At 43.3% G+C, this 26,565-nt stretch overlaps 1 protein-coding gene across 1 annotated transcript in view; it reads right to left on the bottom strand.

Moving 5' to 3' along the window:
- PXK (PX domain containing serine/threonine kinase like) overlaps window positions 1-26,078 on the bottom strand; it is a 60,352-nt gene extending 34,274 nt beyond the window's left edge. The window contains exons 1-3 of the mRNA XM_080926396.1: window positions 25,915-26,078; window positions 6,808-6,858; window positions 5,299-5,346 (exon numbers count right to left, since the gene is read on the bottom strand). Of these exons, the coding sequence (XP_080782522.1) occupies window positions 5,299-5,346; window positions 6,808-6,858; window positions 25,915-26,016 (201 nt within the window). The 5' untranslated portion in view covers window positions 26,017-26,078. The remainder of the gene's footprint in view (window positions 1-5,298; window positions 5,347-6,807; window positions 6,859-25,914) is intronic.
- Between the last annotated feature and the right edge of the window lie 487 nt (window positions 26,079-26,565).

Raw genomic sequence — 26,565 nt, 5'->3', positions numbered from 1 at the left:
CACTATTTGACACCCGTACCAAAAAATGAAATCAAGCAGCAATCCAGGTGACATACACACTGATTGGCTGAGGGTATGGTCTAATAAGAAGGGCGTCTTGAAGTTAGGACTCAAGGTAAGCTGCTCTGGAGCAAAGCGCTGGGTTTTCGCACAACACCTGTACAGTCAAGTGAAAGTAAGGTATGTGCGGTGGGCGGAATGAACATGGCCTGCAGTCGGTTCTGTGTGTGGAGGTGGAGGGGGTGTGCCTTGCTGGAGGAAGTGTCACTAGAATCGGGTTTGACAGCCTGCCGCCTGGGGCCATGCCCATCATGGGGCTCTAAACCCCGGGAAGGTAACTCTAAATAAACTTCCTTCTATAACTATGAAAACATGTCAGCCAGAACTGGGACAAGTTTTCACAGCACAGCTCCTCACTAGATAAGACACTTACCTTTCAAGTAGCTTTCCTCGTTTATAAAATTAAGCTTTATCTAATTGTGGTTTCTTGAGGAGATCTTAGCAAAAAAATGTCAAGAAATGATGGCAGCTTCTTTAGTTGAATAAAATGCGTAGGTACAAAGAAAGCACATCACTTAGCAGCCACTCATTTTACTTGATGCTGCTCATGGACAGAGGGCACCAGTAGGCTGTATATTAATATAGCATAAGACATAGCTGGTGTGTCCTTTAAAGTGTCATGTAGGACTGCAGGACACAATCCTATCTCTATGCACAGCCGGGATATTTTGTTACACCATGGCTGTGTACAGGTATGATAGTAAGCTATCCTTTTCTCCTTAAAACCTTTTATTTTAAGAAGATTTTACATGTATAACTGTTTCCCTTGCATTTATGTCTATGCGGTCCAGTGCCTAGAGCCCATGGAAACCAAAAGAGGACATCAGATTCCCTAGAACTGGAGCTATAGAGGGTTATGAATCACCATGTGGGTGCTGGGAATCAAGCCCCGGTCCTTTGGAAGAGCAGCCAGCGCTCCTAATCTCTTGAGCCATCTCTCCAGCTCCCATGAAAATTATCTTAAAAGGACCCACACCCTCTGGCAGTTATCTTTGGGAACAGGTAATTAATCTTTGTTCTCCTTGATGAAATATTTATCAAATTCACTTACCCTTTTCAACTAAAACAAAAAACATTTATTTTTTAATCAAAATGATCATTTAAGCAAGGGTGTTTTAAATTTTATTATTTATTTAGTATGAAGAGATTTAACTGCATGATCTGTACAACAGCATTCACTGAATCCTACAACATCCTACAGGCCAGCAATGGGTTCCAACTCTCGTATTTTGGCTATTTTCCATTTAAGGTGGGGAATATAAACATGCATTTGACAAGATGTCCATCTTTTCTGTTTATTTTGAGTAGTTTCAAACTCTCTAGGTAGCTGAGAATGACTTTGAAACTGATCCTCACACCTTCATCTCCTAAATGCTGGGACTGCAGTGCCTTACGCAGTGCGGTGCTAGGGAACTGCACCCAGGGCTTGCCAGGCACACACTTTACCATCTGAGCTACAATCCAGCCTAACATGCCTGTCTTGAATGGTGAGGGCTCCAAGACTCAACCAAGTGTGTGAGTGTGTGTGTGTGTGTGTGTGTGTGTGTGTGTGTGTGTAGGTGTTGTGGTGCATGTATAGAGGAAGAAAGACAACTTTAGGTGTCACTTCTCCCCTTCCACCTCATCTGAGATAGGGCCTTTTAGTTTTTCCCGATTCACATGCTAAGCTAGCTGCTTCTCACGTTGAGAATTCTGTCTCTGCCATCTCTCTGGGATTACGGACCTGGGCTACCACATCTGGCTTTACTTGGGTTCTAGACATTCAAACTTGTTTCCTCACAGTTCTGTGGTAAGTGCTTTGTTATCTGGAGATAAGCACTGACCTATCATTCCAACCCTCAGGCTCCATTTTCAGACTTCACTTCACACTAGGAAAGTACAGTTCTGCCTGACATCCCCCAAGTCATTAGAGCTGTTTTCCCCATGCGGTGAATCCACAGTCTCCTTCTATAGTCTGCTGGGTTAGAAAGGAATAATTAGTTTTATTCCCCAAGGTACTGAAACTACAATGGGAGTTAATTTTTAAACCCTGCTGCTTAAAGATTTTAGCATCTAAGAGCGGTTCTGTATCCCCTTCAGCTTTCTCCTGTGATGGCGACAACCTCCTCACCACAGAAGACCAACTTTGGATGGGAGAACAGAAACCTAAGCACACAGACAGTCACTAAGATGACAATTCCCTGGACACCTTATCACAGGCCTTGTCAATCCAGCTCACTTTTAACAGCTTTCCCTTGAATTTGCCACTTCCACCTTGAGCTCCTTTAAGGAGCAACAAGAACAGCAAAGCCCAACTTCCCTTAAAAGGAGAAGCACTGCGGGGAACCAAAGGCAGCAGGGAAACCCCTAGAAGGATATAGCAGCACTTCCGGTGGGAACCCAACTCATATCTGGAGGAAAACCTCCAAACTGGTCATTCTCCTTACTCTCTTCCATCATCTCTATCATCACTATCATCACCATCATCACCATCATCACCCTCATCATCACCATCATCATCACCATCATCATCACCATCATCATCACCATCATCACCAACACCACCATCATCACCGTCATCATCACCATCATCATCACCACCATCATCATCACCATCATCACCATCACCACCATCATCATCATAATCATCGGAGCTTAAGCTATAATTACTTTCAATCATATGCCAGAGAGTGTTCTGAACGCTCAATAACCCCTACTTTATTTCGGCATAAAATAAGTTCTCCAAGATCAACAATGGGCAGTAAAATTCAAATCATACAACATTCAAAATGTCAGAGACCTCAGAAGTCAGCCTTTTCATTTGAGAAGGAGAAAATGAGGCCTAAGAGAAAAAAATGGCTGACTCAAGGTATACCAGGAGGCAGCGCCTGGGTCTCCCTTCAGTCTAAAGGACAGCTGAGGCTCCTTCCCACCGAGTTCCAACCCTCGCCCTCTCCTGCTCACTGCTCCCAATCCCTGGATGGCTGTTAATTTGACACTGCATTTACTTAAAACATGGTGCTTTTTTCTTTGTTGTTACTATGAAATATGATAACAATAGAACTTTCAGAAAACACAGACTTTTCTTCTATTTTTCTACTTCTATAGTTTATAATGTTTTCATAGACCTTGGAAAATAGCACATACCCTAAAGTGCTGGGGGAAGCCAAAACCTACGATCCTGCCATCTGGGGGTCATCACTGTTTACATTTTGGCACATTTCCTTCCAACCTTTCTTCCTGGACGTTTAATGTAATTATATCATATGGATGTAAGTTTACATTCTGAGTTGTCATTTTCATTAAAGTGTGTTCCTATTGAGCTCAGACTCCATTTGTGGGATTATATTTCTCTCCTTCAGCAGAAATTCATTTATCTGGAGAAAATAATCAGATACTGAAAACCATGGTCAGAGTTTCATTCTGAGGCTTCTGAGCCCTTTGGTTATGAAGGTTGTTTATAAATTATTTCACTGCCACAAAGCTGGATGTACTTTCTTCTGTTTGTTTACTTGGATGAATAAAAACCTTCCATTGGCAGATGTGGTGGCCCATTCCTGTAATCCCAGCATTTGAGGCAGGAGGATCAGGAGGAGCTCAAGGTCATACTGGGCTACTCAGCAAGCTGGAGGGAAGTCCAGGCTCTATGGAGCCCTATCCCAAAACCAAACCAGACACCCCCACATGTCTTGTGGATCTGCATCCGAAATAAGGAGCAGACAGGAAGCACCAATTTTAAAAAGCAAAACTACACTGACCCAAAACTAAACTCCAGGCCAGCCAGGACTTAAGTCAAGAAACAATAACAATCATTCAAACTCAGTCAACATGTCTGTTATCTACAGATTTCAACTGGTTCTAATAAAACTAAATCCAAGAAACAGGGTGAAGATGTAGTTCAGCGGCAGAGCCAATGGCATGGGAAAGGCCCTGCACTCAATCCCCAGAACTACCCAGCAAGGACCAAAGGCACAACAGTGACGACAGTGCCCTGTAGATTCTCGAGCCAACTGCAGAAGAAAAAGCACGCACTCTTACATGTTTGGCTCCACTGACGGCATCGCTAAGCCTGACCTAAAGCATGGCTGTATGAACGGAAGGGCAGAATTATGCTCCTTCCTACCACAAGTTCTGAGCATGGGACAGGCACAGCATTAGCCACTTGGCATATGTGACAACTAGCTACTCACAAATGGAGCAGTCCTCTGCCTCCGACTGATTAGGCTCAGGTAGAAAGATTTCTATGAGCACTCACATCTGAGAAATGGTGCAAACCCAACAGTATTTAGTAATCTATGGCCCCTGGAGCGCAGTCTGCCAGGGAGAGAACTGCCTGATTGACATGACCAAGGATTCTGATGGTGTTGAGCCCATCCAGGAGGCTTCAACCATTTCTGGCACTGTCTGTCTTTCTAGACAAAGGCTTGGCCGAACTTCCTTCTTCTGATTAAGAACATCAGGTTAGAATATTAAAAATCCAAGAGATTTAGAAATATGTACTTCAGAGAAATCATCAAAAAGAAAAAAGACCAAGTGTCTACTTTATGGTCTAATAATGACCTCCAGTCTAACTGCAGAGAAGCTCAGCAGAAAAGGCTATAAGAGAAAGCCCCAGATCCACCTATGTTGTAAAAAATATTGATTCACAATCCGGGGCTTCTATCCCACCTTTGACCATTTGGTTCTCAGATAAAATACACATACAACCTTTATATTTGTAATAAGCCTCTATTAGCACTAATGCTGGGCAGACCATGTATGCTATTAAAACATATTTCCTACTGAGGGCTCTGAGTTATTCCTTACTTTGTTTCATCTGGGCTGCTCTTAACTCCAATTGGCCAGCTCTCACGACCATGCTTTCTTGACTCCTAACCCATGGTGTCTTTCTCCTCTCTCCCCCTTCTCCCCATCGTGGACTCCTCTGGCCCTCAAGCCCAGGAACCCAAGACCCCCGCCTATCTCTCTTCTGCCCAGCTATTGGCTGTAGGCACCTTTATAACTGGAAGGCAAGGTCACAGCGCATCACTTAGGTATGTGCAGACTTTCTCATCCCTGGGAGCAACCAGGCCTTGTGGAGGGGAGGGGGGGTCAGTACTTGTCATTAAAATACATATCACAAAATCAAATGTCACCAGACTCACAGAATTCTAACAACTGATATAATCAGTTGTAATCCAAAGTGAGATTCTCCATACATTCTAACCAGAAAGGCATCATAAGCAGTCAATGTATGTCACAGTGGTTTAAAGCATTTACCTGCAAGCTGTTGTTAAGCAAATCGAAGTCACTGTATCTTCTGACAATCTGTAAGAGACAGAACAGTGGTGCTTTGACTCAGCAAAGGCATCCTTCTCCACTCCTGACCTGGGATTCTCTGGTGCCCCAGAGCTGGAGCATTTGTGGAGCAGTGCTGTCCATGTTCACTCAGACTTTGTTCCATCTGGGCCAATGTCAACTGGTTAATGCCAGTCAAACTCACAGGGCATCAACAAGAGATTTAAGCATCAACAAAGCTGAAGGTAGGGCAGTGCTGAACTGCAAAACACTGTGAACTGCAACGCTGCTCTGCCAGCATCTGAACAGTGGCTGCAGACCCATTACTCACCTGCCAAGCATCAGTGCGGATGACACTGATAGAGGAATGGTTAAGGGGGAGGGATGCTTGTATGTGATTGGCAATATTTGGAGGTGTGTCACTGTGGGTGTGGGCTTTAACACCCTCACCCTAGCTGCCTGGAAGTCAGTCTTCTCTAGCAACCTTCAGATGAAGATGTAGAACTCTCAGCTCCTGCCTTGATGATACCAGACTGAACCTCTGAATTTGTAAGCCAGCCCCAATATAAGAGTCCTTATAAGAGTTGCCTTGGTCATGGTGTCTGTTCACAGGGTGGAACAAATTCATGTGTTTAAATCAGTGCTGAACACTTCATACATGCTCAGCAGATGACAGGTGGGACAAATAGTGAAACGAAAGTGGAATGACACTTTAGGCAAAGAAAAAAGCACGTTGGTGCACTGCCTCAGGGATGGCAACTCTGAACACTAAAGGAGCCTCACACAGAATTCAGCTACCCTCCTCAAGCCAACCATGAAGGGAAAGACCTTCAGTTCTCGACATCGTCTTTCTCTCTAAGGACAGCATTGAGAAAAGCAAAGGAACCTCAGGAAGCTCCTTTAGGGACAGCATGTACCACCAGTTGTCCCAGAGTAAACTTGCCCATAAAATGTTGTGACTTCACTGTACATCATTTTTACCTGGTAGGCTCCACTGTAAGTTTCAGGGTTGAGTTGGAGAACAGTTTTCTAGAATATTCTTCCTAGTGACTACATACACACTAACCAAACCACCAGGAACAAAAAAAGCCTTGAGTGTCAGTTTTAAAGCTGAAGACTCACAGGGCTGAAGAAATGGTTTGTGGGCTAAGAGTCCTGCTCTTGCAGCCTGCTTCCCATCACCCACGTCACATGCCTCGCACTGCCTGTTACGCCTGCCCTGGGGAATCCAACCTCCTCTTCTGGCTTCTGTGGACATGGCCTTCACAGCCACAAGCCTACCCTGACACATGCATATACTTAACAGACAAATTAGAGACGTCTAAGGCTTACACCTAAAGAAATATGATCTGCAGTATATGAGTATTTTGACCTTTCTAGATGTTTTGACACCCAGAGACAGCTTTGGCCACAAGTTATATATATATATATATATATATATATATATATATATATATATATATATATATTTTAATAGACAAAAATGCTTACCTGCCAGCTGTTTTCTGCAGAAATTCCTCTTTGTACCCGGATGATATATTCCTAAAAGGGATGAAAAGAAGAGCTTTAGCTATAAAATTAAAAAAAGGTATCTGGGTGAGGGATGTGGCTGCGTGGGGTTGAGTCTTAGGCATAGGGGCAGCAGGGAGCTGCTTACCATGGTGGCCCACATCTGTATTCCTCATGACAGGAGACTAAAGCAGGAGAATGACAAGCTGGAGGCCAGTGCTTGTGTGATACAGTGAGGTCCTGCTTTAATAGGAGAATTGATGTGGGTACCAGACAAACATAAGACTTCAAATAAAGACAGAGCCGCGGCTCAGTTATGAGTGCTGTTGCTCTTTTTTTTTTTAATGAATATGTGTGTGTGTATAAAGATTCATTACTTATTTATTTAATGTATATGAGTACACTGTCTTCAGACACACCTGCAGAGGGCATCGATTCCATTACAGATGATTTCGAGCCACTAGGTGGCACATGGTAGCTCACAACTATACATAACCTCAGTTCCAGGGTATACATCACTCTCTTCTGACCTCCAAGTACACCGGGCACACACGCAGTATACATGTATGCACACAAAATATGCACATATAACATAAATTAATCTAAAGGGGGAAAAGTGTGTGTGTGTGTGTGTGTGTGTGTGTGTGTGTGTGTGTGTGATATTTTTTGTTGTTGTACTTTTTGTTTTCCCACAGAAGGGTCTCACTGTAGCTCTGGCTGTCCCAGGATTCTCTACATAAACCATTCTGGCTTCGAGCTCATGGAGATCTACCTGCCTCTGAGGCAGGATTAAAGGTGTGGGGCACTATGGCTTCTTTAAATAAAAGCTTATAAAGAAGCTTTTAAAAACAGATAATTTCAAACACTGAGTCCTCACACCATGTCCAGAAAGCTCCAGATTTAGTAGGGCTACAATGCCTGAAATACCAGCACCTGCAATGCTAGCACTGGAGAGCCAGAGGCAGGAAGGTCACTAGTTGGATGCCAGTCTAGGCTGCATCATCTATACATAAGACCCTAAGTTCAGAAAAAAGAAAACCAAGACTCTCTGGGCACACCTTTAATTCCATCACCTGGGAGGCTGAGGCAGGTGGAGTTTGAGGCCAGCCTGGTCTACAGAGTGAGTTCCAGGATAGCCAGAGCTACACAGAGAACCCCTGTCTCAAGTATTGGGAGTCAGAGGGGAAAGAAATAAAAAGACCCAAACACTCAGAGAAATTGTGTATTTTTGAAGCTTTTGAGGTTCAATGAGTGGTGAACAGCCATTTAGGAACAGGTTTGACTAGAGAATATGTAGACCGGCCTAGCCTTAGACTTTGCAATCAGTCCTCCGGCAAAGCCTCCTGGACGTTGGGAGCACGGGCACAGACTGCTCATGCCCCCACGGTACCTTGTCTATGTTCTTCCCGTTGCCTGTGTTTCCATCTTTCATCTTAGCATAGGCAATGGCCCTTTCTGAAAGACTTGATCTACTGTCAGACAACACACATAAGGATTATGACCTAGCAGCAGGTTTCTGTGAGGGAGTTTCCAGAAGCATTTTACTGAAGAGGGACAGACTGTCCCGTGAGTGACTTTTAAAGACCTGAGCACCAGCATTTGCCTCCCCTGCTTCCTCACTGGATGCTATGTGATAGCTGCTTATTCTTCCGCCACCAGGCCTTCCTTCCCCTAAAGTACTGACACTCACACTGTAACCAAAACAAGCCATTCTTTAAGTTGTCTTTGTTTGGTATTTTAGCACAGCAGTGGGAAAAATGACAGTTCAGTCAAAGCCATCTCAGTTTCCTCCTCCCCCTCTTCATTCCTTTCCTCCTCCTTCCTCCTCCTCCTTCCTCTTCCTCCTTTCTCCTCCTCCTCCTCCTTTCTCCTCCTCCCTCTCTCGCTCCCTCCTTTTTTTCTTTCTCCACCCTCTATTTGGTTTTCCAGTCAGGGTTTCACTCTGTAGCCCAGGCTGGCCTCAGACTCATAGATCAGCCTGCCTCTGCTTCCTGAGCACTGCAGTTAAAGTTGTGGGCCGTCACCATCCTACAACTGTTCGGTTTTATAGTTAAAACTTTAATAAAACGGACATTTTGGTACATCCTTTATTCCCAGTATTCAGGAAGCAAAGACAGAGACAGACCTCATGAGTTCAAGGCTAGTCTTGTCTATACAGTGAGCTCCAGGACAGTCCAAAGTATGTGAGAGGGACTATCTTTAAAGCAAACAGACAGACAAACAAACGAAAACGTAAATTAAGTTACATTATTTTCCCTGGATCTCACAAGAATATGAAAGAAAACTGACTCTTGAGAGCTGTCCTCTGAGCTTCACATGAGCTGTAGTGGTGTATGCTTGCTTACACACACACACACACACACTCTCTCTCTCTCTCTCTCTCTCTCTCTCTCTCTCCCTCTCCTCTCTCTCTCTCTCTCTCTCTCTCTCTCTCTCTCTCTCTCTCTCTCTCTCTCTCTCTCTCTCTCACACACACACACACACACACACTCTCACATAAATTGTTTAGTTTAAAAATAACATGTAAAGAGACTGATAAAATCAACTCTATTTGTAAAGGACTAACCCTACAAAGACGTAATGAACAGTAGGCTGTGCTGTAGTCTGTAAGCCGCATGCTGTGCAGTCAGACACAGGAAAGATGAAAAACTAGAAAGGTAATTTTGCTCACGCCATTTCTATTCTGCTTCAATGGTTCAAAACTACTCCCTGACTAAAAAGACGTTTTTTTGTTGTTGGTTTTTGCTTTGCTTTTTTCAGATTCCTCACAACTGCCATACAAACTAGCCAATGTCAAATAAATACCTCACTCAAAGTCCCATTGTTCGGGGCTGTCACACTGCCCACACACCCTGTCACCTGAAGTCAGCTTCCTCCTGAGCTGCAGGCTGTGATGGCACCCCGATGGCGCCCCAGACTCCCCAGTGACTTGTGCTCACCTTCTCACCCTCTGTGTGGACAAGAGTGTCAATCACCAAGGCCCCAAAAAGGCAGCTGGCAGCACTGAGAAGTCCAGGCTACAGTAACCTAGCCATCTGTAGTTACTTCCCCAGAGAGTCCTTCCCTCCCTCCCTACCCCTGCCTGGTCGCCTTCCCCAACCACACACTTACTCTTGGCATGCAAGGAAGTGGGGAGCACATAGGCACTGTGACAAGTCACTGTGGTCTGGTGCTGACATTTTTCAAATTGGATGTGTACTAGGACCACATGATATGTGACATAAATGAACAGAGAAGAAAGAAGAGGAACCTTCACCCTACAGAAATAAAGGCCATTGCATGGGCAGAAGAACCCACCAAACCTAAATGATCTTCTTTCCTCTTCCCTTCCTCTCACCATAAGGGCTCAGCTTATTCGTCTCTTGGGATTCTAACCGTGAAGAAACATTACCCTCACATCATCATAAGGGAGCTGCGCTTTGAGGGATGGGAGGCAGCCCCGTCTGTCCGTCTGTCTCCTGTGCTGTCACTTCTCCACTGGCACTGCTCCCTCACTGGAAGGACCCTGCAAATAAGTGGCCATGCTGAAGAAACAATGCTTCTCTGCTCTGGAACTTTCCATGGCTCCCACTGGCCACAGGTTCAATCCCCAACCAACCTTCTACATTCTTGTACATCCTGACCAAACTGACCTAACTTTTTCTTTCTATTTAATTCCTCTCTAACAGACTGCCAATATCCTAAAATTCCTGCTTTATGCCTTTCAGTTTGCTGTTCCAAATATTTAAATCCTGGAGTGCTCAGCTATCTAAATGTTAACTGCTATTTTTGTCCCAAATCAATGTTTGAGAAGATAGCTCTCTCTGACTAGATTAAGGTCTTGAAAAGATCTTCACATTTCTTGTGTTCTGAATCTCACCCAGAACAATGTGAGGTCAGCAGCGAGACAAAGCAAATAACTGTTGAAGGGCATTTGTCACCTGATTGCACCCTTGGGAACGAGGAAGCCTGTACCTACCATAAACAGATATGGCGACAAACACTGAGGGGATGAACTCTAGATAACAGAGTTCACAGGCTGTCGAGCTTCAAGCTAGCCTGGCCACACAGTGGGGAAAAAGAAGTGCTTTGTTTAAGGTTCAAATTTAGAAAGTCAAACAGTGCAGCAGCTATAACTGAGCATCCTGAGGGACATCATGTCTTCTGAGGAAATCTCAGGAGAGAATGTTTTGTTCAGCTCACCGGCTACCTTCGTGGCTCCTCACCATCTGAAATCTATCACTTAGAACAAATGACAACTCTTTGCTCTGATAAATGCTCATCCTTTATCACTGCGTCATCTGCAGATTTTCAGGGCTAAAACCTAGTTTTATTCTCTGCCAATTGCTGTACAAACCAATAGTGTGCAAAAACCAAAACAAAACAAATACCCCACCCTGAAACAAGTGAAGTTCTTAAGGATTCTATAGGCATCTGAAGAACCACAAATTCTTAATATAAACTCTAGCAGGTGAGTAAAGCCAAGCGTATCTCCTTCCCAACCTCTGAACTCTGCTTAAAACTTCTAACTAATCAAGTCATTAGAACTTTAAGCTTTATTCTTCCCAAAACAAAATTCCCCATTTTGTTTATGCAAAACCAAAGAGCACACATTCTATCTGCTCTCAGAATAGTCAACGAAAGCATCACAGCCCACTTTGATCCCTCAGGGCTTTTCGAAGTTCCTGATCTCTGCGGAATGGTCTCTCCCAGCAAAAGAGCTGGTCTGCACAAACTTCAAAAGACAGATGATGCTCCAGTTAGAGAGGATCCAAGAGGAAGCTCTGAACTCCGCTGACCTCAGACTGGGATACAGAATGCTCTGTTTGTGTCTCGGGCAGGGTCTCTTGTTATGCAGCCAAGGCCAACCCCGAGTTCATGATTCTCTTGCTCGGCCCTCCAAGTACTGGGATCACATACACGTGCCACCTAGCTTTTGGATGCATGCTGAACAGTCAGCTCTTGGAACATTTTAAAGTATAGTGGCCCTTAAATTCTACAAAGAAAATGACATAATTTGCTAAATTGAGAACTTAGTAACTAACTGTTATCATCAAAGCAAAGCAGCCATTCTCTTCAGCAGGGATATCAAGTCTTTACCCTTCTATTCCTCAGCACTGCTACTCTAGCTTCTACCACTAAAGTCCAACTTGGTGAGCCACTGGGTTTATTGGGGTTACTAACAAGAGCAGGGATGACTCAGAGGCAATTGCATCACTGAAAGCCCCCTAGCCCAGCATGGCTAATGATTCAAGAAAGCTACAGCCCTGGAGCTCTCTTCATAACTTGCAGGCAGTCTGACAGGTCAATGAGTATGTCTTCCTGGTAGTTCTGCTGATTAGAGTCTCTTACAGACATCAAGGCTAGTTGGAGACTAATATGAGTCTCTTCCACAGTCCTTACAGTTCATACAAACTTGAGGGATAAGGGGCTTGTGAATCTGATAAATTTCAGGGACTTCTTGAGACTTTTGAGTTGTTTCCTTTCTTAGTCATAAGGAACCTCCTTTTAGAATTTCCTGGGTCTTAATGATTATTAGAAAAAAATTCTATGTAATACCATACACAAGTCCAAATATAACAGTATGTTCTCTTCTCTCATTATCAACCTTATTAAGACTCATTGATTTAGCTACGCTGGTTGGCCAGTTAGGTCCTGGGGTTTGATTGTCTCAGCTTCCTAGTGCTGGAGCCACAGCATGCCTAACCATATTGGGTTTTCCACATGTGTGCTGTAGATTTGAACCAGATAGTTGTCATACATCTAAATACTGTTTTTCCATAACTTGCTGTAGACGTGTTCCATGTTTTAGACACTTGGTATATAAAGTGCAGGAGTAAACAAGATAAAATTGGTTCCTGCCTTGCACATTTATTTCTATTCGTTCATTGTGGTATCAGGGTAAATATGAAAAAATATTATTTCTTTCTGGATCTCTTGGATGGAGGCTTGGGATCTGAGCAGTGCTGAGGAGACATGAACAGGTGTGTGCCACATGAGAGTAATATCTTAGGTCTTCCTTTCTCTGTCTTTCTTTCTTTCTTTTTTCTTTCTTTCTTTCTTTCTTTCTTTCTTTCTTTCTTTCTTTCTTTCGCTACTGTTTGCTGCTGGAATATAGGGTACTGTGAGACTGTGAGAGAATTCATGAATCCATGAAATTAGGATGCATCTCTGGTCCTTGACAAGATGGAAGAAGAAAGGAAAAGCAGGAGGAACATATTGAAAGAAAAGTTGACCAGAGATATGACTAGAGAAATAGTACAAGGTCAGAGGGGGTGGTTTTTAGTTCTAGACCCTTTGAATAACACTGAAGTGAGTGTGGTGATTGTTAGACAGTTGATCTTGTCATTTGGCAAGACATAAAGTACTTCACATTAATCATTGATGTCTTCTCTTTTCTTTTCCTCTCTTCCTTTTCTCCTTAATTCCTATTAGGTTGAATTTGTTGAAATATAATTTACATGCAATAAAGTATATATTACATATTTTGTAATAATATAATATTACTAGTATTTAGTGTCTGCCTCCCCATCCCTTTCCCATCACACTGCTAGCTTGACCTTGAATTTCTGGGCTCAAATGATCATTTGCCTCCTCTCAAGTTTCTGGAAAGACAGGCACAAGCCACCGAGCTCAGCTCCAAAATTCTTTCAGTGGCTGACTGCTATTCTACTGTGTGTATGCACCACAGTTCATTATCCTCACATCAACATTTGGTTGCCTCCTGCTAGGTATGTTAAGAGTAGAGCTGCCGTGAACATTTGGGTAGAGTCATCATGAAGATACATTTTCGTTTCTTCTGAATAAATGCCTGGGGATGACATTTAGTCTTCTGAATAAGTACCCTAGGGATGCTAACTATATATTTTACCTTATAAGATGTCATGTTTTTCAATTTTTTTTCCCACATGATCCTTATAACTGTCTGGGTTGCATTTCACTGGTGCCCATTTTCACTTGAAGAACAGATAGGGCAGCTGTTGTAGACCTCAAGGCTCAGAGGCAGAATGGCCACTCCTTGAACCTGGAATGATCTGTTATCAATCAGACCTGTAGAATGAGCTGTCTGATAGCTGAGCTGACCCAGACACCAGCATTCTGCAACTCCTTCTGTGAACCACAGAATGCGACAGTGATTTGGGTGTCCCGATTTTCAGTTTTCCTCATAGCCACATGGGTATGGAGTTAATCTGTCATGCATGGTAGCAGCTGAGAGCAGCACCAGCCCGTACAGACTGTAGCATGATACATATGCAATTTTACGTTTTCCAGTGGCTACATGAGGGCTGCTGGATAAAAACATTACCTATGCAGACCCGATGAACTGGGTCAGTGTCACTCTGCCATCATGCCGCTGTATGCAGGCCACATCCTCCTACCCTGATAGACTGGTTCTACCTACCCAGCTGACCTAAATTCGTTGCAAGGAAGCTGCACAATGTGGAAGTGTGCCTAGGGTCCTGGGTGTGTAGGAATGGCCTTGTCCTTGGGTCAGTCTTAAGAGGCAAACTGTCCAGCCATTCTCATTGAGTGCTCAGGGACTATGTTTAAGATACTTATTCTTTCTAAACTTTGGCCTTTTGTTGGGATCGGGAATAAGCTGAAGGGTCCTAGACAGAGAATAGGAGGTTATTACCTTTGAGGAGGCTATGACAACCACATGGTGTGTAACGTCATGGTGACATGCACGATTGGTTATAAACTAGAGTTCATGTGTTAGGACACTGACATGTTCTCACTGGATTGAAGAGACTTTGGTGTATTCAACTCTCCTTCTTGGTGAGAACCACTGTTAAAATCAGGAAGCGTTATTGTAACAGCTTGACTTTACTCATAATTCCAAGCTCCTTTCCTACCATTTTCTCATTGAGGCAGGGTCTCATGCAACCCAAGCTGGTCATGAGTTGATCCTCTGATTCTCCTCCCTCTGCCTCCTGAGTGCTGGACTGTCACTGTGCTCAGTTCACGTGGTGCTAGAGAGTGAACCAATGGAGACACATTCCCAGTAACCCCACAGCCGCCTAGTTAATCAGTTTCAATAGATAGAAATTTAAATTTACTTTTTTCAGGTTATATTTTTATTCTCTCCAGAACAGTTACAATGCTGATGTGGTGGTGGTAGTGCATGCCTTTGATTCCAACATTTGGGAAGCAGAGGCAGGCCTGGTCTACAAAAATGAGTTCCAGGACAGCCTGAGTTGTTACCCAGAAAGACTAAAACAAACAAACAAACAAAAACCCTACAAACCAACTTACTTTTTAAAAACTGGTTTTTGGGGCCAGTGAGATGCACTTACTGCCAAGACCTGAACACAGTCCCTAAGGTCCACATGGTAAGGGAGACAGCCAACACCACCAGGTCTCTCTCTCTCTCTCTGTCTCTCTGTCTCTCTCTCTCTGTCTCTCTCTCTCTCTCTCTCTCTCTCTCACACACACACATAGTAAATAAATGTTTTACAAATTGGTTTCCCTTATAAAATTTACACATGCTAACTGAACACACGAACGTATGGTAATGTGGGAGAGAGCAGAAGCTGTAGACGCTAGAGTGTCAGTGCTGAGGAATTGGAGGGTAAAGACTTGCTATCCTTGCTGAAGAGAATAGCTGTTACTTTTGTTTTTGTCCTTAGACACTTCTTGTATGCCATAGAGAGGAGCACTCACCTACAGACACCTTGAGAACTAAGGCCATCCCAGAGGCAGCTTTAGCAATGTTCTTGTCTACTATTCACCACAACTGCATTAGAAAGATAAGACTGCAGAGAGGTAAACTGAGGCTCAGAAAAAAATCAGCCCAATAAACTAGAAGGTGGCAGTTGGACTTTGGTCAGGGTATCTGTTGTGGTCAGCCAGTGTCCTGACAGCAGGACACCTAGGCAGTTTGTCTTGAAGCAGGCCCTGGGTCAGAACCACAGAGAAACCGGCCCTCCAGCAGGTCAGTGTATTGTACTTAGTTCCTTATCTGGGGTAAATAGACAGACATTTGTGCTACATCTCCCCTGGGAAAATGTCACACATGGGTACACACATTTACCTGCATGCACCATCCACATTAACAGAAACACAGAAAGCAGCAGACAGCTTAAGCATGGTGGCTACCGCCTGTAGCTCCAGCACTCAGAAAAACAATCACGATGGGAGGTAGGTAGATATAAGTCTGTATACATGCAGTTTGCAAGAAACAGAGACGAGTATGTCTTGGGCACCTCAAGGAAGAGGAAAGGCTTATGAGGAAGCTTCAGAGGTACTCTGTGGTCAAGTGGAATATCTAAGGAAAGTAGTCAGCCTTAGTTAAGCAGCAATGTGGGAGTCAGAGAGGCTGCAGAACTCACTCCCCTGACTTTGTCCCACAAAGGAGTGTGAGACAATTTGTCATGTGGTAATCTGCAGGACCACACACAGACATGCTTAGAGAATGGTAAGGTACTGTCCACTCTCTGTGCTCTGGTGGGCCAGTGGGCTACTCTCTGCAGGACAGATGCCTGAGCTTGGTGTATACGGACCTACTTCCAGCTTCATTTCCCTCTGCTTCAGCAAAGAGAAAGGGGCTGAAGTGTGATGAGTCCCTGGGGAGAACAGCAGGCATAACAGGAAGGCCCTGAATGAACTTCCCTCTTCACCTCTAAAAGTGGCTCTTAGACACATTTAGACCCAGCATTCTCCTGTATCAACACTCCATTCATTTCCTCCCTCATCATGGTGGAGGAGGGGAGGAGTTGCTCAAGTGAATTAATGAGGAATGACTTATTGCTCTAAACCATGTCCAAAAGGAAAAAAAAAAAAAAAAAAGTGGGAAAACTTGTTTAAATGTTATAAGCAAATATGCTGTGACAAACAAGTGGAACCATGGGAAAGGCTCATACACACTGCTTTCTGGTCTAGGACCCTCTGTCCTTCCCCTGGACCACTAAGTCATCTATGTACATATACCAAAACATACTATGTGAGCTGCAAACTAAAGCAGTTGTTTTCTTTTTTTATAGTATATAATCCATCTAGTATCTTAAGTACAGTTTTTATAGAATAATATATGTACATATGGCACTATAGTTCATTATGTTAAATACACACTTCTCACTGACTAAAATAAGTTAACTCTTTAAGTTTTCAGTTTTAACTTGTCTTTTTAGTATGTGTGTGTGTGTTTGTGTGTGTGTGCATTCATGCACACATGCTTGCCAGTCTAAGCATGTATAGAAACTAGAGGTTGACATCAGGTGTCTTTCTCAATCACTCCTTTGTATGTTGTTTTAAGATGGTGTGATGGTCTGTATATGCTTGGTCCAGGGAGTGGCACTCTTAGGAGGTGTAGCCTTGTTGGAGTGCATGTGGGCTTTAAGACCCTCACCCTAGCTGCCTGGAAGCTAGCTAGTGTTCTGCTAGCAGCCTCCAGATGAAGATGTAGAACTCTCAGTTCCTCCGGCATCATGCCTGCCTGGACGCTGCCATGCTCACATCTTTTTTTTTTTTTCCTTACTTTATTTAAAAAAGAGAGAGAGATACATGTACAGATTTTTAAAGCTTTTTTGCATAAAATTATATAAATACATTTTGTCAGTACTTGATTTTTTAAAAGTTTGATAGTATGCATTAAAATCTTACTAGTTACCATAAGCATAAAGTACATGTAAAACAAAACGTAACATGGAAATAGTCAAAGTTTTTCTTGCTATGTATAGATTATTTTTAAATGCCAAAAAATTGCCACAAAGCTATCTTCTTAGCTCTTAAGTTATTAATGATTTAAGGTCTAGGTGTACCCCAACTGAGTGGGCGTTATACACTTGTTGGTTCTTTTTTTCTAAGAAGGACTGAGGTTTCCACTTTTTGGCCTTTCTTTTTTTGAGTTTCATATGATCTGCAAGTTGTTTCTGGGGTATTCAGAGCTTTCTGGAGCTAGTGTCCAATTATCAGTGACTATATATTATGTCTGTTCTTTTGTGACTGGGTTACCTCACTCAGGATGATATTCTCTAGAGACATCTATTTTCCTAGGAATTTCATAAAGTCATTGTTTCTAATATCTGAGTAGTACTCCATTGTGTAAATGTACCACAATTTTTGTATCCATTCATCTACTGAAGGACATCAGGGTTCTTTCAAGCTTCTGGCTATTATAAATAGAGCTGCTATGAACATTGTGGTGCATGTGTCCTTGCTATATGTTGGAGCATCTCTGGGGTATATGCCCAGGAGTGGAATAGCTGGGTCTTCAGGTAGTACTACGTCCAATTTTCTAAGGAACAGCCAGACTGATTTCCAGAGTGGTTGTACCAGCTTACAACCCCACCAACAGTGGAGAAGTGTTCTTCTTTCTCTGCATCCTCGCCAGCATCTGTTGTCATCTGAGTTTTTGATCTTAGCCATTCTGACTGGTGTGAGGTGGGATCTCAGGGATGTTTTGATTTGCATTTCCCTGATGACTAGGGATGTCAAGCACTTCCTTAGATGCTTCTCAACCATGCTCACATCTTAATGATAATGAACTGAACCTCTGAATCTGTAAGCCAGCCCCAATTAAATGCTATCCTTACAAGACTTGTCTTGGTCATGTTGTCTATTCACAGCAGTAAAACCTTAACTAAGACAGAAGTGGACTGTCAATGACTAACCTAGGGTTTATTATTCACTTAGACTGAGCAGCAAGCCCCTGGGCTCCACACTTCTCAGCTCTGGGTTACAAGTACACATTGTCACATCTAGATTTTATGTAAAGATCCAAACACAGACCTCATGCCTGTCGTGCAAGCATTCTGTCTGCTCATCGACATCCTCAGCCACAGTTTTTACACTACTTTCTAACATTAAACATTTTACTCCTAAGATCCGTAACTTGAAAGGAGGCTGAGAGATTTACAGGTATATCAGTGATTATAGAAAGAAGCTGTCCTGCCTATTAATCTCAAAAGGAAGCTGGATCACAAGAACAAAGAACTCTCGAATGAGTCTATGTATTCTGAGTTTAATATCCTGAAATGGCACAAACTTTCCAGGATAATAGAGGGGGTGGCTGGTTACTTTGGAAGGTAATGAAAACATTGTAAATTGTACTGATATATTCACAGCTCTGTGGTGAATATATCCACTTCCACTGGATAAAGTATGATTTGTGGATTGTATAAAGATATTGCCAAAAACTTAAGTATAAAAGAAGCTTTCTGGACAGACTCCTGTCACAATACAACAGAATTCCCAAGCTGACGTACACAAAGGAGACATTAACAAAGGAGAGCTTCTCGATTATGTGAAAGCAATAGTAGCATCACTACAGTGCCTTATGCTTTCAACTGCGTTCTTCTTAGGAAGTATGAGGATATACTGGTCTCTTCACTAGAGATGCCCAGACTTCTCCTAAATCTGGTCAACAGCATTATCAATTGGTGATTAAATAGTCAATTTGCAGAAACCTTCTCCTCCAAAATCCCAGGGTTTACCCAAGATAAAGCAAGCATTTGTGTCTTTAGTCAAGGTCTCCGCCTGAAAACAAAGAACAATGGCCTTCTGTCTGAAGAGACAGCACACCTTAAACTCCCCACTATGTGCCTGGTAAAACTAGCCAGAAGATATCAGTTCAAGAGAAAACCCATGGGTGGAGTCTGCCACTCCCTTCCCTACCCTAAGCCACACTGGTGATTACAAGACCTGGAAGGCAGAGGAGGGTTTCCTGGAAGACAGCTTGGTCTATACTATAAATTCCAGATTAACCAGGACTACATAGTCAAAGTGTTTAAAACAAGTGTGATATGATTGTGTGTTTGTGGGTGTCAGGCATGGGAACACTTGTCTTTAAACTCAGCACAGTAGGTAAGGACCCAAATGTGACCTCCAGAACCCACATCGTAGGAGAACCAAGTCCTGCCAGCTGTCGTCTGACCTCTCCACACATGTGGGACCCACACAGCCTCCATTCTCCTCACATCTAAATAAATGAACAAATTCAATAAAATTTAATTTAAAAAAACACAGAGTTCCAAGGAGACTCAGAGATTAAACAGTCCATAAAGTATTTGTTACCCAAGCAAAAGGACTTGAATTCAATCCCTAGCATTCACAAAAAAAAAAAAAAAAAAAAGCCAGGTACAGCATCTACTTTATGGTACCACTCAGGGTGCAGACATAGGGTCAGTAAGGCTTGCTAGCCATCGGTCTAGCTACATCTGAGAGTTCAAGGAGAAACTGTATCCAACCAACAAAAAGGTGGGGGCTGAAGAGGGGTCATCAGTTAAGAGCACTTGTTCTTGCAGAAGACCTGGGCTTGATTCCTAGCACCCACATCACAGCTCTCAGCCACTTATTAACTACAGTTCCAGGAGATTCAACACCCTCTTTTGGCCTCCATGGGCACAGACACATATGTAATACGCACACATACATACACATATACATATAGTACATAGAATAAGCAAATCTCAAATTAATTAATTAAAAAATTATTTAAGAGGTGGTTAAACAGAGGCTGTTTTCATAGAAGTCCCTGAGTTCAATTCCCAGCAACCACATGGTAGCTCACAACCATCTGTAATGGGATGGGATGTGTTTGAAGAGAGTTACAGAGTACTCACATATATAAAATAAATAAATCTAAACAGAAAGAAAGAAAGAAAGAAAGAAAGAAAGAAAGAAAGAAAGAAAGAAAGAAAGGTGGTTGAGCTTAGAACGGTAGCAAACAACTTTAATCCAGCACCCAGGCAAAGTCAGATAGATCTCTATGCGTTTCGGGCCAGCTAGAGCTCCACACTAAGACCATGTCTCAAAAATAATTACTTAATAAAATAAAAAGGGAGAGTACAATTAAGAATACATACAACTTTAGTGTAGACACACATGCACAGATACACACATACATTCATACACAGGCACAAGCACACACACACGTACACACAAATACAGATACACAGACACACACATACACACGCACAGAGTTCCAAAGTTCCAGTTGAGGTTCAGGTTCCCTTTTCTCAGAATGCCAAAAGATGCAACATAAGGAGCTTCCTTTCCTATGAAGCCTTAAAAGCGTCTGGCAGCTCAGAGCTCACAGTGAGAGCCATGCGTTTATACCATGTGTTACAAACAAACATGCTCAAACTCTCCATCGACTACCTGTATTCTGAACAATCTAGAGACCATACTGGAAGGGATGCTGTTTCTGCCACTCTAGACAAGAACAAAAGACTTTTCACATACTACAATCCCTCCTAGGAATACCACCACTACACGACATCTCTGGGGTAATGCTCTAAAGAGGTGACAGATGAGGACTAAGTATCACTGATCCCTAAATCAGGTGCAAAAAAGATGTTTCTCAATAAAAAGAGATGACATAAAATCTCCAAATGAATTAAATTAGCAGTCTCTAAATGCTCCCGATGGAGGGATTTCTGAGTGCATTTATCAAGTTGTGTGTAGGACAACTGGGGAAAATGCACACATAAGCATTTGGGTGGAGAGTCCAGGAACAGCTGCCTTGCTGCAGGAGCAGAAGAGCTGCCATGCCTTGCCTTACAGTCAGCACTTGATATTTGAGCATCTTCAGAGGAATTACTTTACAAGGATTTAGTATGGACTTGTAGAGAAACCTCCAATTATCATCTGAAAAGCAAGTCCGGATAATCCTGACACTGAGTCCGGCTTACCTTAACATTCCAGGCTCTGAAGACACTGATGTTTTATTTTGAATCACTCCCGGATAGGTATCCTAGTAATGCAGGAACAAAGGCTCTGGGTTCTGTTTTTTTGAGACAAGTATGATTAAAGACCTGGCTATTTTTTTTTTAAATTTTAAACGGTAACTAATTAAGAAAACAAGCTCAACACAGGGGAAAAAAGAAACTCCAATCTATGTTATGGCAGGTAACTTGTGCAATCACTGGAAAACCAAAGATCTCAGATGCAATACAACAAAAATTCTATGAAAACCGGAACTGTCTAGCTCACTACTCCATTAGAAAAACTGCTTATGCTACAAATATCACACAGTGATCTTTTACTTCAAGAACAAAATGCACCAGATGCAGAGTAAATGGGCCCTAAGCCAATGAACCTGCAGAGTATTTACCAGAAGAAAGCAGAGGTGAAAAGGCTAGCCACACTGTCAGCCTACCACACATCGGCAAGGAATTGTGCACATGTGGTAACAAGCCAGCTCCAGATGCCACTTCCTCTGAGTTCTACTTCTGAGAAGCCAGCACTTTTTCAGTCTGTTGATTTTGAGTTTCCCCCATTATGCAGCCAAGACTTTACATTTCCCCTTCCTTCTCTTATTTCTCCTAAGCTTGCTTACATCTCACCTGTTGGCCTTTAACCATAATCACTTGTTTAGAAAACCTTTCTTCTCAAAGCATCCTGCCTCTGAATACTTGCCCTTCTGATTTTGTGTTATCCTTGCAGTCTCTGCTTAATGGATCGTGTGTGTGTGTGTGTGTGTGTGTGTGTGTGTCCCATGTACCCCAATATTGAGATTACAGAAATGCACAGCTACCCCTGCCTTTGAAATGAACACTCCTAACTACATAGCTACTCCTCTAGCCTATTCAATCTCTTTTTTAAAAAACATTCTTTTTTTCTTAGATTATTTTATGTACATAGCTGTTTCACCTGCATGTATGTCTGTACACCACTTGCCTGTCTGGTGCCAATGGAAGCCAGAAAAGGGCACTGGATTGAACTGGAACTGCAGTTACACACAGTTGTGAACCACATGTGGGTGCTAGGAATCCAACTTGGGTCTTCTGCTCTTAACTGCTAAACCATCTCTTCTGCCCCTCCTGAACAATTTCTTGAAACTAAAATCATTGTGCTCCATTGGGGGAAAATGTACAAAAGAAAACCATTCGAGGCAAAGCTGGGCAATGAATCACCTACAACACACAGCCAGCCAGCTGGCTGCTCACCCAAGCATGTCCTTTTGGGAAATGACTTTGTGTTCCTTCATTCTCCTGGTGCCTGTGTCTTCCCCACACAATTCTTCCCTTCATAAATCCTACGTCAGACTTACAATTTTGAGCTGTAAATTCTGTTTTCTAAGACAAAACAATCTGATAAACTAAAGCAACTGTGGACAGAAATGAACGTAGTTGTTGTAACATACTTAAGAGTGATTAACCCTCTACACATAGGTTGCTAGGAAATAAAGACATGGAAGAAAGGAACAACTTTACAAATACTTCTTAAAGATGACTATTTTCATCTTTGTAGCAAGAGGGGAGCAGCTAAGACCATGAACTGATTAGATCTATTTACATATGACAAAACTCAAATAAAAAAGAGGAGCCTAGTGGTTCATGCCGGTGCATGTCTGTAACCCCAGCATTCAGAAGAAGGAAACCAAAAGATCCGGGTTCAAGGCCAGATTCAGCTACATCAAAAATTTTTTTAAAAAGTCTCTGAGCCAGCAAAAATGGCTCAGCAAGTTAAGTTGCCTACAAGCATGACCTGAATTGGACCTGAACAGGCCTAGTGGAAGCAGAGAGCTCACTTCTCAAAGCTGTCTTCTGACTACCACACAGTAGCAGGCAAGCACCCTCCACACACACGTACATACAATAAATAAATAAATAACATGTATAAAACTTAGAGTGAGCTGGGCAGACACGCAGATGGAATCTCTATTAATTCCAGGACAGCCAGAAATACACACTGATGGATACATACACACATCTCAAAACAAAACAAAGAGAAAAGTTTCAGTGACCTGTCCAAACAAAGTCCTGTGACTGATGATTGACATATAATGGCAGACCTATAGTCAGCGTGACTCTTCAAACTAAAGTAGAGCTGCTACTAGATAGGGTAGCATTCCTTCTAGGCTCCACCTCACAGAAGGGCCTGCTTGGCCCCTCCTCCATCTTGCTCTTTGCCCCTTCTCTCCCTGCCCATTATCCCTCTCTCCATCTCCCTCTCCCCAGGTTCCTGACCAGCCTCTCCTCTCTCTTCCTCCTCTTCCTCTTTTCCCTCCCCTCCTCCAAATCTCTCTCTCTCTGCTTTTCTTACCCACTCCTCAACTCCCCTTCCCATACTCTAAATAAACTCTATTTTATACCTTATTCATTGTATGGCTGGAACCTTAGGAGGAAGGGATGCTTCAGCAGGGGTCCACAGAGGTACCCCCTTACACCTCACCATACTACGCTTCTACTAAACATACCCTGGCTCTTTTTTTAATAAAACACAAGATACCATCCATGGTTCCCTGCCCAAAGCCAAGGAGCAACTCCCTAGAAAGCAGTATTTGAAGGGTGTATCTTTGACCTTTGAGACCTCCACAGTCAATACACAGTAAAGCTACCTTCAATCCACCCAACAGAAAGCAAGGCCTTTCTTTTCTCCCACACATCACTTTCAATAACTACTACTTTTTTAAAAATTTATTTATATATATGAGTACACTGTAGCTGTCTTCAGACACATCAGAAGAGGGCATCAGATCTCATTACAGATGGCTGTGAGCCACCATGTGGTTGCTGGGAACTGAACTCAGGACCTCTGGAAGAGCAGTCAGTGCTCTTAACTGCTGAGCCATCTCTCCAGCCACAGTAACTACTTCTTTCCAAAATGATTCCCAACTGTTCCTGTTTTCAAGGGACCTACTCATAACTCATCAGCAGTCCAAGAAGTTTGCATCAGGACAAGCTTTTTCTCAATAAAGTTTAGGGCTGAGGCAACATTTCTCAGTCTCACATTTCACAGCTAAAGGACAAGAGCACAGAACAGTCAAAAGTTACGCAAGACGATGCTGTTTCCAGTTCACATCTGCCTCTCTGGCTCTCCTGTGAGTCACTGTCTTTCCTGTTCACTCATCATTTTAAGAACTGCCTTTTTTTTTTTTTTTTTTTTTTGCCCTAATATTACTTATGTTTGTTTTAACAGCAAGTTCTGTAGTAACTCTGAAAGCCACGACATCTCTCTCATGTCTGCACTTTAGGACTGACCTGTTAACAGCCCAGAAACCTGACTTTCACAACCATGACTTCACACAAACAGGAAACAGGACACGGTGAGGCTGAGATTCATTTACCCGTTTAATAGACACATATAAAATGCTTTCAGATTGAGACCTTCCTGTCATGGCTTGGAAGAGAGGGACTCACATGACTGTCTTGGTGTCCATATGGCCTAGGGTAATAACTCCACAGGAAGGAAGGCTTTCTGGAGAAAGTGGTCCCTTGAACATCCATCTCTTTAGTATTAAACAGACCTAAAACACCCTATGAGGTTATAAAACTTACTCGCCGGCAATCCAGTCAAAAATATAATTTGAAAGAATGATTATTTCCTTGCCTAAACATGGGTTCTTAAATATTCTCTTTGCAACAAATTACATGTTCAACAAACTCATAAATATTTGGTGCCTTTCACAAGTTTCTACATAGGACTTAGGATGTTACCATAGGGAGAAAAAGTACACTTCTTTTTAAAAAGGCAGTTCATTTCTCTAAGTGAGAATGACTGCTTTCATCAATTCAGAACCTACAAAGCAAAGTTGTCGGAGAGGAAACGGCGTTCCAAAGAGTCCTGCTGTAGTACATCAGAATGAGATCTCTGAACAGCAGAACTTGAACACACACAGAGAGATACAGACACTGACACACTCAGAAACAGATACACAGAGCAAGTCAGAGACAGAGAGACAGCAAAACAAAGAGACAGAGAAACACAGAGGCTATTGTGGGGCTTTAGCCTCCAGATGATGAACCCCCAAACACTGCAGAGATAAACAAGCCTGTGGGCTGGAATCTGATTTGCTGGCCTGACAAAACATTACAATCTAAGGAATCCCAACTCCACCCCCACCCCATTCATCATTTCCTCAATCAAGTCCCAGAGGCTAGTAGCTCCCCGGTTTTTACTGGTTCCTGGGTTTATTGCTTGTAAATTACAATGCATAGAGCGCCTTTCAAAAAAAAAAAAAAAAAAAAAAGTACGGGCAAATGAAAGCAAGCACGGCTTTAAAACCCCATAAAAGACTGCATGTGGCAGAAATGAACTCGCCGTGTGTACGGTGAGCACCGAGGGCTCCCCGAGGCCACACCTGCCCCGCTCCGGTGCCCGCCGCTCCTCCGGCCTTCGCCCGGCCCCCGCCCTCCGCCCCGGCCGCCCGCCCCGGCCGCGCACCGTGTGCGACTGCAGACTCTGGCTCGCCTCGACGGCCGCTGTCAGCGGCACCGTGTCGTCCAGCAGCACCTTGCCGGCCGGCGGCTTCTCCATGAAGGCCATTCCGGGCCGCCGCCACCGCTGAAGCCGGGGCAGGAACCGGAGGCGCCGAGCCCCGCCGCCGCCGCGGCTGTCAACGCGCACCGCCCCGCGCGCCGCCGCCCGCGGGGTCCTAGCGCCGGTCGCCCGGGCCTGCCGCCTGTCAACGCTGCTCCGCCCCACCCCGCTGGGTCCTAGCGCTGTGCCTCGTGGCCGGGAACCCAAATAACACCCAGACCTCTTAAGACTTTGAGAATCTTTGGTGCTAGTATTCTGGCTCCAAGAACTTCAAACACAGAACCATCAAACTTGAGGATCAACTTCTCAGCACCAAATCCACCTTGCTTACCTTAACCCAAGGTCACAATCTTCCAGGATAATAATGAAATTAAACTTAGACCAGATTCCTAGTACCCTGTTGATAGCCTTGAATAAGTCTCTCTCTCTCTCACACACACACACACACCCAGAGACCTCACTTTCATTGACAAAACTTAAGTACATGCCTATGTAGAAAGTATAATAGAAACGAAACTGGATGGGAAAGAACTTTGCACATATTAAAAATCTCAA

This window comes from Micromys minutus (assembly GCF_963924665.1).
Source record: "Micromys minutus genome assembly, chromosome: 12".
Lineage (NCBI taxonomy): Eukaryota > Metazoa > Chordata > Mammalia > Rodentia > Muridae > Micromys > Micromys minutus.
Note: the sequence above shows the minus strand (reverse complement) of the source record. Positions and strands in the feature narration are given on the sequence as shown.